Source organism: Lutra lutra, chromosome 11 (assembly GCF_902655055.1).
Source record: "Lutra lutra chromosome 11, mLutLut1.2, whole genome shotgun sequence".
NCBI lineage: Eukaryota > Metazoa > Chordata > Mammalia > Carnivora > Mustelidae > Lutra > Lutra lutra.
The window spans coordinates 37,150,801-37,163,911 of NC_062288.1; the positions used below are offsets into that span (position 1 = coordinate 37,150,801).

General features: G+C 36.4%; 1 protein-coding gene across 1 annotated transcript in view; it reads left to right on the plus strand.

Moving 5' to 3' along the window:
• VPS50 (VPS50 subunit of EARP/GARPII complex) overlaps positions 1-13,111 on the plus strand; it is a 128,686-nt gene that overhangs the window by 1,201 nt on the left and 114,374 nt on the right. Inside the window, exon 2 of the mRNA XM_047694559.1 lies at positions 5,191-5,259. Within this exon, the coding sequence (XP_047550515.1) occupies positions 5,191-5,259 (69 nt within the window). The remainder of the gene's footprint in view (positions 1-5,190; positions 5,260-13,111) is intronic.

Sequence of the window (13,111 nt, forward strand, 5' to 3'; positions counted from 1 at the left end):
AAATCATATTGTTAATGTCATGAAACTAAAATTTGAAAGTTCTGTGAATAATAAAAGATTTAAGTATGTGACAATCCCTCACATTTGTTGAGACTGGTTTTAGGGTTTATACCACTTGTTACTTGAGGATGTTTAGGTCTTGCTCCATCCTGCCGTAGCTAGGTGACCTTGAGGAAGTCACCAAACTTTTTAGAGAATTTGTTTCCACATCTTTTTTTTTTTTAAGATTTCATTTATTTATTTGAGAGACAGAGATCACAAGCAGACAGAGAGGTAGGCAGAAAGAGAGAGAGAGAGAGGGAAGCAGGCTCCCTGCTGAGCAGAGAGCCCGATGTGGGGCTCTATCCCAAGACCTTGAGATCATGACCTGAGCAGAAGGCAGAGGCTTAACCCACTGAGCCACCCAGGTGCCCCATGTTTCCACATCTTTAATATAGGAATACTAACATGGATCTCATGGGGTCAGCCTGGTGCTGATGTTCATATGATATGATGAAGATAAAAGAGATAAAGGAGTTAACACACCTGGGTCTTATCAAGGAAGTGCTTGATCACAGAGGTCTCCTGAAGGTAGTGGAATTGTGAACATGGTGACTCTTCAGCCTCAGTCAGTTGCTTATTGGACTTGAGAAGGTCAAATCAGTGCTTAGTTGGTATAGAAAAAAACCCAAGAACACATACAGAAAGCTGGAACCATACTGTGTAAAAAGTGAGGTAAAACTAGGAGTTTTACACAGATTTTTTTAAAAGGTTATATTTATTTATTTTACAGAGAGAGCGAGAGCTCGAGTGGGGGGGTAGCGCGGAGGAAGAGGGAGAGAGTCTCCATGTTGATTCCATGTTGAGTGCAGAGCCCGACTTGGGGCATGATCTCATTATCCGAAGATCATGACCTGAGCCAAAACCAGGAGTTGGATGCTTAACTGACTGAGCTACCTAGGCGCCCCTACACAGATTTTAAAAGTCATCCTCATTATGTTTGTTTATGGCTTGACTTCCACATGTTTAAACATTACTAATACACATTTCATTAATCTTTGAGATATGAAAGTAGAGTACTGCCTAGAGTAACAATGGAGATTTTTATTTAGTACTCTATTATTGGGTTAAATATAGTAGTATTACAAATAAATATACACAAAGTTTTTTCTTTTTTGTGAGGCTGAAGAATTTGCTGATGATATCATTATGGTGGAGCGATATGAAAAGTCTGTGCAACTTAGGTGTTTGGCATTTCAGTTCTGCAAGGATCTTGGTTTGGAAAAGAGTGTGAGGGTGGGCTTTGTTAGCACTCTTTATTTAGATCAGTTCTGTTGTTCAGCCTTCTCTATTATGCTGGCCTCTGTTCTTTCAGTTCATTCAACAAATGTTTACAGAGCACTATGTGCCAGGCACTATTCTAAGTTTGGGGGTGCAGCAGTGACCAAAACAGACAAGTGCTCAGGCAAACATAGGGATTAATGCTTAGGAAGAAGAGGAGTTAGGGAGGCCTGGGAGTTGTTGGCAAGTTGGGATCGTTTATAACCTTAAATAGTGTGGCCGTGGAATGCCTCACTGAGAAGGTGACATTCAGGTAAAAACCTGAAGTGAGGAAGAGAGAACCATGTGGATATTTGGAAAGCAACATTCCGGGTAGAAGGAAGAGCAAATGCAGAGGCCTTGAGGCAGAAGCATGGCTGAGGAACAGCCTGATGCCAGTGTAGGGGGAGTAAAGTAAGTGAAGAGAAAACAGTAGGAGATGAGGTCTGGATGAGGTCAGAGGGCTGAGAGCAGGAAGCCAGATCACACAGGACTTCATTTTGACCTCATCTCCTACTACTTTTCTTCTCACTAATAGCAAAGCCAGGCTTCTATTTTTATTGAAATAGCAAGCAGGGGATTGATCTCATTTTACATATATGGACTTCAGAAAGATCTTTCTGTCCTCTTTTAAAAGGACAATTTGAAGAGGGAAAAAGAGCAAAACCAGGTAGAACAATAAGGATACTGTTGCGATAATCTGAATGAGGGAATGTGTGGGCCTTATCCAGAGTGTTAGTTGTGGAAGGGTTGACAAGAGGTTGGATCATGGGTATACTGTAGATACAGAGTCGACAGTTTTTCTTGATGAATCGGATTTGGGCTATGAGAGAAGGAGAAGCATCAGGGTTGATTCCAGATTGTTTGGCCTCAACAATTGGAATTGCCATTTAACGAAGTGGGTAAGGCTGAGGAAGGAACAGAGGAAGGCAGAAAGTTTTAAGACTTGCTCATATGAAGGCCTCTTTTAGACATTTAAGTGGCTAGATAAAATAAGCAGTTGGCTAAGAGTCTCAGTTTCTGAGGAGAAACACAGGATATAGATACAAATTTGGGACTTACAAACACATTGAACTGGCTAAGATCACCAATGGAATGAGTGTGGATATAAAAAGGAGTTCACACTTGCAACTCTTGAGATACCGATGTTAAAAGGTTAGGGAAAGAGGCAGATCTAGTGAGGCTGATTGAGAAGGAGAAGCCAGTAAGGGAGGACTGCAGCATCTCAGAGATCACCTGTCCCATATCAGTTGCTCAGTAAATATTTGTTGGATACATAGTGGATAAAGAGAACTACCAAGTAGACTGGGTCCCGGAAGCCAAGTAAAGAATTTAAAAGAGAAGGGAGTGATCACCTGTGTTAGCTGCTGCAGACAGGTGGCAGAAGGTGAGAATGAGCCTTTGGACTGAGCAGCATGGAGGTCATCTGGTACCTGACAGCGACACTTTTCATGAAGTAGTGGAGGAGGAAAGCCTGATTAGGGTTCAAGAGAAGTTGAGGACTGAGAAAAACCACTATGTTGAATTTTGCTGAAAAAGAGAAGGAGGCAGAAACCACCTCACATGCTCCTTTTGATCTTTGGGACATAAGTTGCTGGTCTCCTAAATGGACATAGAAGATTCATGTAGACATAACAGAAGTAGTCTGAAGTGGTACTCTGCTTCAAGCAAAGAAATAAAGTGCTGAGGCAGGTATTATGTGTGCTGAATTTTGTATAAATTTAAACTGGAGAAATTTATTAAAACAGATACCAAATACCAAAGAACATCAATACTGTTTAAGGATTACAGCAAAAGTTTCAGTTCCGTAAAAGCAGAGTACCACAGTTTTAACCATGACTTAACTGCTTTAGGGAAGTGAGGATAAAAATTGTGACTTCATTTTTGTCAGTAGAAATTTATAAAATTGCTAATCAAAGGGTTCAAGATCTATAATCCTAAAATACATATGTCAGATATGCTCTGAACATTTATGTAATTCTTTATTTCTGTTTTGACAAAAGAGAAACATTTCTCTGTGATCACAGTAATAATATTCAGAATAATGGTTAGCCCTTAAAGAAAGCTTGCCATATCCTAGACACTGATTTTGGCCTCTCACATACATTATCTCCGTTATTACTTATCATTGGCCTCAGCATTATTGTCATATTCATTAGAATATAAAGATAGGCAGGTTAGACAAGTGGTTCAAGACCACAGAGCCCATTCCCTGAATCACTGAGCTCCCCTACTTCCTAACATGTAATACGGTTTCCAGTTTTTACTACTTCTATTTTGTACATTTGGTGGAAAATTGCCATATACTAGTAGCAAATTATTATTGTATGGGGTGACTCATTTGGAGTAAGGCCTTTTCCTATGTATTGGTATACATTACTTCTTTACATTTCAGGCATTGGTTTCTTTATCAAGTAGCTCTGGGGAGAAAGAAAATTACCTGTGGTATAATCCTCCGAGAATTTCTGTTAGATTGGTTAAACACATCTATAGTTTTAAAAATGTTTGTTCAAAAGGCGTGGCAGGGGCACCTGGGTGGCGCAGTAGGTTAAGCATCCTTGGTTTTGGCTCAGGTCATGATCTCAGGGTCGTGAGTTTGAGCCTTGTGTTGGGGTCTGCACTCTGTGGAATCTGCTTGGGACTTGTTTTCTCTCTCTCTCTCTCTCTCTCTCTCTCCTTGCTCCTCCCCCTGTGCAGGCTCCCTCTCTCTCAAATAAGCCTTTTTAAAAAGGGGCATGGCAGTTATATTTTAAAAAATATATTTTGGGGTGGTCATGATTTTGAATCAAATTATGAAGTTTTGCACTTGTGTGCACGTATTTGTGTGTGTTTGTGTGAGAGGGAGAGGAAGAGGGATAGAGAGAGAGAATATGAGAGAGAATGAAAGTGAGAGAAACCTGGGTGGAGTGCCCTGGGAGTAATGGAATACTTGGGGGTGAGGCAAAGCACCTTGTCTTAAAAAATTGTAATGACAGGTCATATCTTGTAATAGGAAAGATAAAATGCATAGCTCTATAATTTAAAAATAAGCAAGTTCTGCTATATGTCTCAAATAGATAACCTAAGTATGCCCTATGTTTTGGTTACTGAGGACATCAAAGGGCCAATATAGGGCATCTAAAGGACAAAAAGGCTCTTCAAATATATGTACCAGCTAATTTTGTTTACAGACTAATATTACAGGGACTTTAGGTATCTGCTTTGAATAGCCCATATTTAAAAAGAGGCTTTCAAAGAAAATGAGATTGCTAACTTCTTTCTGTCTTGATAACTTTCTTGGTTCAAATGAGAGTTTCAGAATTCCTCAGTTGATTTGAATGTAGAAATTATTGGGTACCAGGAGCTAAAGAACAGTAGAAAGCAGTAAGACGTGAGATTTAAGTTCCAGTTATGCAGTTACATTGGGTATATTGGTGAGAAATTATCTGGTAGAATCAAGGGTATTTGTGTATTAATTAAGCAATTAGCATATTTAAAAGTCTTTGATTAGCTCAGCTGGTTGGTGTATTAGAGAATCATCTTACTTGGTTCTTGTTATCAGGTTAATTTGATAATGATTAAGATATAAGTGCTTCCATAATGCTTTCTGTCACCCAATATTCTTTTCTTTTGGTTGTTTTTAAACCATGGTTAAGTTAGACTTCAATCATTAGTTGTGAAGCTGCCATCTAATACTTCTGAACTTCCAAAAGTACATATTTACTTGATTTAATAGTAGTATTATATGTATTAAGTGACAGTTGTTTTTAGAATATATGTTCTGTATATTTTAAAGCTGGAAATTTTCTATTTTTAAAATGGTGACTTCTATTTTAAATAAGTATGTTCTGTCATTTTACAGTTCTGTAGCATAATTAAAATTCTTTTTATTTTATTATTACTTTTTTTAAGGGTCTGAAAAGCCCTCCAGAAAACCTTAGTGATCTTGGTGCCATTGAGAGTCTCCGGGTCCCTGGAAAGGTATTGATCTGCATGTGTGAACGTGACTTTTCACTTCCTTAAGAAATAATATTGCCTTTGGATAATAATTGATTCACAGAAGCTTTTCCTTCCCACTGGCAGATGGTAGTTATGATTAAGCTAAGTAAATTTTTATAGTATAGTAGGCTTGGGGCTTGTTTTTGCTTTTATTACTCATTGGGATGCAGTATGATTCTTTATAGTGAAGCAGAAAATGCAAAATTGATAAATTTAGAGTTTATTATGGTATCAGCTTCTTAGCCTGAAAGCAGTTTTTTACACACACATATCTATGTATGTATGTGAAACTTAATTGATTTTTCTGCTGTGATTTGGAGAAATAAAATGAAATAATATACTTTTTATGCTGTAACACCATGAGTCAAAAATCATCGTTAATCATGTTTTTTATGGAGCAGATTTTTAAGTAGCTAAAGCATAATTTATACTAAGTTGTAGATATCTTAGATTTTAATCCCCTGATTTATGTTAATTTCTCAGTTTACAAATTTAATAGATTTATTTGAAAGCTAGCTGCCTTTCCCTCAGGAGAATTATTAACCATTGTTAAAAAAAAAAAAAAATCCCTGCTGTTTCTCACTCTGGGGTGTTGCTACTTGGAGCTACCTCCGCGAATAGCAGCTCCATCACAGATCACAGTGTCTTCCTCTGAATGTCTGCTCTTGTGATTTTCAATTTGAGGATCATATTTGGAAGTACTGTTTGTTTCCTGCATCTGGCATCTTAATACATAGGGCTTGTTTCTCATAGAATTATAAGTCCTGAAATGATGTCTTAGTTTCTGCTGCTCAGGAGAGTGATCTCCCGCCCCTATGAGGAGCCTTACCTCCTAATGCGAATTTTGTATTTATAGCTTAGCTTTAATTTTGGGCCAGACCCAAACATATTCTCCGAATGTGGTAAAACTCTAACCAGCCCATTTGCATGAAATGACTCAGAGAAAAAGCTTAAAGAGGCATTTTGAACAGTTTTGCATGATGTTATAAAAGATTGTTGCATCTGATGAAATTGGGAACTAAGTAATAACCATAAATCCTAATTGACAAATAATTCTTTTTATTTCTTTGACTCAAGAAAACAGATCATGCGTTATGAACATGCCTTGAATTAAATTGCATTTGATGTTTCAAAACCAGTGTAAAATTGATGAGTGAGGCTCTTTAAAAAATACATGAACGTATTGCATAAGAACTTACTGTTGTTTTTAAACCTTGGGCGAACTTTTGTTGCCTTTAAACCAGGCACCTTGATGTTTTCCAGTAGGGCTAAGTGGTGAATTTATAATGATCTCATTACCCAATCTTCTCGCTGTCCCCCCCCCCCCCCCCCCCCCCCCGCAGCCCCATCTGTGGCCTGTAGTGTGTGATTGGAAATGACTGGCTCCTGGTAGAGGCCAGTTTGGGATTACAAGGTCAGCAAATGCAAATGCTTCAGGTGATGATTAAGCTCGGGACATTGGATGGGTTAGCCTGGTGGTGGGTAAGTGGAGGGAAGATAGGCAGTAAACAAGGTGATTGCAAAGGATGACAGATACTATAAAGGAAATAAGGTGATGAGTTGAACTCTGAAGCCAGAGGCTCTTTCATATGGAGTAGTCAGTGTAGGTTCCTCTCTTCTCCATTTCTCCTTTTTCAAAAATGGTATTAAATTCTATAAATTATTCTGAAGTTTGGGATTTAAACTTAATAAAGTGTATTGCAGAGAAAATGCTTACAGTAAAATACTAGGTTTGAAAAGCAGGCTACCTAATAGCTTCACTTGGGTAGATATTTTTTTAACTTAATGTATACTTGTTATATTGTCTGTTATCTAAAAGACAAAAAAGTAGCAAGTTGCTGAGGATATGGAGAAAAAGGAGCCCTTGTATGCTGTTAATGGGAATATAAATTGGTACAGCCACTATGGAAAACAGTATAGAGGTGCCTCAAAAAATTAAAAATAGATAATAATATAGAGAATTTAACAGAAAAAATTATAAATATAATCACCATATTACCCAGCAATTCCACTTACAAAGAAAATGAAAACGGTAAGTTGAAAAGATATATTCATCCCCATGTTCATTGCAGCATTATTTACAACAGCCAAGACATGGAAATAACCTAAAGTATTCATAGATGGCTGAATGGATAAAGAAAGTGTGTGTGTGTGTGTGTGTGTGCGCGCGCGCGCGCGCGTGCATGCTCGCATGCATGCACACGTAGGATAGACCTTGAAGGCATTTTGCTGAGTGAAATAAGTCAGAGAAACACCGTATGATCAAATACTATATGATCTCACTTATATGTGGAATCTTAAAAAAAAACAAAACAGAAACCAGCTCATAGATACAGAGAACGAATTGGTGGCTACTGCAGGCAGTGGGGAGGGGGCAAAATGGTGAAGGGGTCAAAAGGTATAAATTGCCAGTTACAGAATAAATAAGTCATTGGGATGTAATATACAGCATGGTGACCATAGGTAATAATACTGTATTGCATATTTTATTTATTTATTTAAAAGATTTTATTTATTTATTTGACAGAGCACAAGTAGGCAGAGAGGCAGGCACAGGGAGAGGGGGAAGCAGGCTCCCCACTGAGCAGGGAGCCAATTCAGGGCTTGATCCCAGGACCCTGGGATCATGACCTGAGCTGAAGGCAGCTGCCTAACCAACTGAGCCACCCAGTTGCCCCTCTATTGCATATTTTAAAGTTGCTAACAGAATAGATCTTAAAGTTCTCATCTAAGAAAAAAATTCTGTATGTGGTGGATGTTAACTAACTTACTGTGAGGATCATGTATACAAATATTGAATCATTATGAAACTAATATAATGTTGCATGTCAGTTGTACCTCTCAATAGTAATAATAATAATAATATAATAATAATAATAAAAGCCTCACTGTGTTAGTTTGGGTTCCCCTGATATTCTAATTCAGGAAGTAAAAAATAAACCCAACTTATGCTATTTAAGTAGTCAGTGTAAATACTTGTATAGCAAAACTTTTAAACATTAACTTCATCTAATAGCTCTAACTCACTCAAGTATATGTATATAGAACATTTTTTTTTTAAATCATCCTTGGTCTTTAGGTATGGACCCATTTCTTCCCTTTCTTGTTATAATGTCTAAGTTGTAATAAGAAATTGAGATTTCAGTGGGATTATCAAGAAAGAAATAGTTTAGCTTGGATTGTGTTATGTTAAAGGTTCTGGTTTGGGACACCTGGGTGGTTCAGTTGGTTAAGCGTCTGACTCTAGATTTCAGCTCAGGTCATGATCTCAGGGTTATGGGATCAAGTCCCAAGTCTGGCTTACATTCAGTGGAAAGTTGGCCAGAGATATTCTCTCTCCCTCTCTCTCCCACTCTCCCCCGCTATCTCCCCCTCCGCTCCTACCCCCGCTTGTATGTTCTCTCTCTCTTAAATCTCTTTCGCTCTCAAATAAATGAATTTTTTAAAAAAGATTTTATTTATTTTATTTATTTGACAGAGAGAGATCACAAGTAGACAGAGAGGCAGGCAGAGAAGTGAGGGGGGAAGCAGGCTCCCTGCCCAGCAGAGAGCCCGATGTGGGGCTCGATCTCAGGACCCTGAGATCATGACCTGAGCGGAAGGCAGAGGCCCTAACCCACTGAGCCACCCAGGCGCCCCAAATAAATGAATCTTTTTAAAAAGTTCTGGTATAAAGAATAAATAGAAGGGAAATATTAGGATGAATCATGGGAAATGGCTGTTTCTTTAGGTTAAAAATAATCTAATATTGGCAAATTTCATATGGGTGCAACTCACGAGAAAGAGGAGGATGGTGAAGGAAAACTGAAGGGCATTAGGTGTGATTGAGAATCCAGAAAGGACTGTTGATTGTTTTTTGTTTTTTGTTTGTTTGTTTCTTTGAGAACTATATAAATTCTGAGTGGGAAGAAACCTTAGATATCATCTGTTACAATTTCTGCATTTTATGGACAGGATGACGCTTTCTCCTATTTTAAGACGTGAGTCAAATAATGATCCATATACTGGAAATTTGGAATTTTGGCGGAGAAAATAGAAAAAAAATCAGGAGTCTTTTTCAGAACTTTCTGTAGAAAAGGAAACTTTTGAGAGTTCCAAAATCTTAGCTTAAATTGTTCAGAGCCAATGTCAGTGGTGTACAAGCTTTGCTGCATATTAGAATCACTATTAACCAGGCCCTATCCAATTCTAATTAAGTCAGGTGGAGCCAGGTGTCAGCAGTAAAGTTTAGTGATCCCCAGGTGACCCCAGTGTGAGCAGTGTTTGGGAACCTTTTGCCAAGTGGAGGGCATGATGACAAGAACAGAGAAAGGGGAACCACAGGAACTGTTGTAGACAAAAATTTTTGAAGTTTTTTGGACAGTTTTTGTGGGAAATAGTAAAGAGTTAGTGATGACCTAAAATTTCATTCCTGGGAAATGGATTACTTTGTATTTCGGATTAATGGGATTTCCATGCTGAGGTAAGGATATAAGAAATTAATCTATATAGTATTTACTGACCAAATATGTTACCCATTTAAAGAGATTTGTACTTTTTGAATGATGTGAAAAGTTTTTACTTAATTGGTTATAAGACTTAAGACTTGAGACCAAAATTTATTATTATTATATATAATAATCACAATAGCCACAGGGTTTAAGTTACAGAACTTATTAGGATTGTATTTGAGAGTGTATGTTGAATCCTGATTAAAAATATCAGTATTCATGGGCGCCTCGGTGGCTCAATGGGTTAAGCCTCTGCCTTCGGCTTGGGTCATGATCTCGGGGTCCTGGGATCGAGCCCCACATTGGGCTCTCTGCTCAGCGGGGAGCCTGCTGCCCACCCCCCACCCCCGCCTGCCTCTCTGCCTACTTGTCATCTCTGTCTCTGTGTCAAATAAATAAATAAATAAAATCTTTAAAAAAAAATTAGTATTCAGAACCTTATGTTTGTATCTTGACTTTAAGTAAACACTTTCCATAGTTCTCTCGTAATGGTTATATGTCATAAAAAGAATACTGATAAAAAGAATACTAATAATATTTTATTTTTTCTGAGCCCCTGCCTTCTCATATTATTCTTTAAAGATGAAGTTTTTTTGTTTGTTTCTTTTTAAGACCCTAATTTTACTAACTCATAAATACAAATAGGAGTCAGCTAGGTTTGGTATTACGTGATTGGTTTAGCTATGCCTTTGATTTTTTTTCATTAAAGAAAAATATAGGCCAAGGGAACAAAAGGAATGTCTGTTGCAGTCATATTTGTCTAAATATAAGGAAGTATTTTTGTTTGCATACTTAATGCATTCCACAAATATTATCGAGTACCTTCTCTTATATAGCATTCTGGGAGTTTGTGCAGAATGTTTTCTTGCTTATAAAATGCTTCTGTGAAGTAAGATAAATGGATTTGACTTGACGTCTTAGCATCCGTGGAAAGAATCCTAAAACCACACACTAACTACAGAGCTTGGTTTTCAGAACTTTACCAAGATATGAAGAAAGTGTGTTGGAGTCAGAGTCTGGAGATCTAGGTTCAGGTGTTGAGGTAAACATTGAGCTTATGAAAGGGAAATTGTCTTAACTATGTGATTGAAAAGGAGATGGGAACACGAAGTTTAGGAAATGAAGAAGGGTTAAATTTGAGAGAGGATTTAAAAGCAGAATTTAGGACTGAGGATTTTATTGGACGTGGAAGGTAAAGGTATTGGAAAGACTGTGGTTTCTAGACGCTGAGTTGAAGGTGTGATATCTTTTCTCAAAATAAATAATATTTCTTCTTTTGGAGAGTGGGTCTGATGAGGTATTTTTAAAACTAAAATAAAAACAAAAACAGAATCTAGACTATTCACTGGACTTCTCCCTCTTTACTTCAGTTTGTGACGTGCCTTTCTTTAGTATTAACGTCCAAATGGACAGGCATGTGGCAGACAGCTTAATGTTTCTCACTGAGGTTAAGAAATCTTTTAAAGACAGATTTAGAAAAAAAATTTTTTTTATGTCTCTTAAGCTATTATTTTTAATGTTTTCCTTTTCATAGAAATAAATTTAGAAAAATACCTGTTAAAAATATAACTGTTGAGTAAGAGAAGTAAATAAAAATATTTGGCAGAGTATCACATATGAAAGATTTGCTTTCTAATTTTGTGTTTTTAGTATCTGTTAATAGGTATATTTCTATTTATAAAATCAGTTCTTATTCATGATCTTCTTCTTTAAAAACAAATGTGTTTATTTAGATGATTTTTTTGCATAAAAAGTGATTAAAGTACATTATTTCAATCACTTAAATATGCTATAAAGCTGGATTAAGAGAATTCCACTTTAATAACCTTCTAGAAAAATCTGTAAATCTTTTTATGGAAACCTCAAATTGTAACCTCGTCAGTATTCCACTAGATGGCACTGAAAGCCTAAAAAAAAAAAAAAAAAAAACAACGAAAACAACTGGTTGGCTTTAAAAACTGTTTTATTTAAAACACACAAACAAATGGATGATGAGCCGGGTGCTTTGATGGATCATTATTGTTGTTCTAGTGGAATTTTAAGAAAATGTACCATTTCCCCACGTAATCCGACATCTGGCAATTCATTACAAATTTATATGTCGTATGTATGGTTTTAGGGTATCTGATCTTGAATCCTGTTTCATTTGGAAACAAAACCTATTTTTGTGCAGTGATTTATGATTTTTATAATACTGATTGAATTTTGAAAACTTCATATTTTTGTTCTAACTCTATAGATTTTGGTAGTTAAACATTTTTTGCTCTCATTTAAATCTCTAATGTGATAGTAACTTTGAAAAAACTGTAATTATTTTTTGCATTTATTATAGCAGAATAGCTTTTTTATGTTGATTGACAAAGAAATGCAAACAGTAAGAAAAAAAACCTTTGATAAGATTTGTCTTGGCAAACCCCAATTCATGCTTTATAAGAATAAAATTTCTTTTTTTTCCTTCCTCACTCCCTCTCAACACAATGCGTTCTGCCATTCAGGACTGTAATGTGACCTGTAGTCTGATAAACTACGTACAGAAATGGAAATTGTTAATTGTTTTGCATTTCTTTTTTTTAAATTCTATACATTTTCGGGGGTTTTAAAACTGGACCTATGAAATGAAGATTTTTGCATTTACCTTTTTTGTTTGAATAAAAAACCTACTATTGTAAATAAGTTTCCAAGCCGTTCTGTGATTTAAAAAATTCGGTTAAATTGCTTTTGAAAATTAAAGAGAAAATCGAGTTTAGAAATGGTAAGAAGAACTGTGACGTTGTCATAACTCACTTGTTAAATTTAAAGATTTGAACTTGAATTAAAATGCCATTTTAAATATGTGTGGTATTTTGTATAATTTAAAAGTAGTGGTTAAGTGCAAAATTTATAGTCTTTTTTTTTTCTTTTTTTTTTGTCCTGAATTTGAATACATTCCCTTAAGAGCTGAACTCTTAAGTGGGAAGTTGCTTTGCAAAGTTATAGCCTAGTTCCTTAGAAACCATAAATACACTGGAAATGTTTTATAACACCTTACAGTTGAGGGCTCCAATTGTTTTATAGACTTGAATCCCCAGTTCTCATAAAACCTTTTGTTGTTATGTTGAGAGGAAAAATGACTTGGCTAAAACAAAGATGTTCACTTAAATTTCTGTTATGATTGTTTTTCTTCATTTTTCATAAAGTTATCTTGATGATGTGCATTTAGTATGTATGTTCATACAGCTTTATCTGAGAGCTGATCAGAGTGGAAAAAAATAGGATAGGTAGAATTAGATGCAATCCTACAGTGTATTGTGACTGCTGAAAAGACAGCCTCTAAAATATTGACTAACTTCTTTGTTTTCTACCAC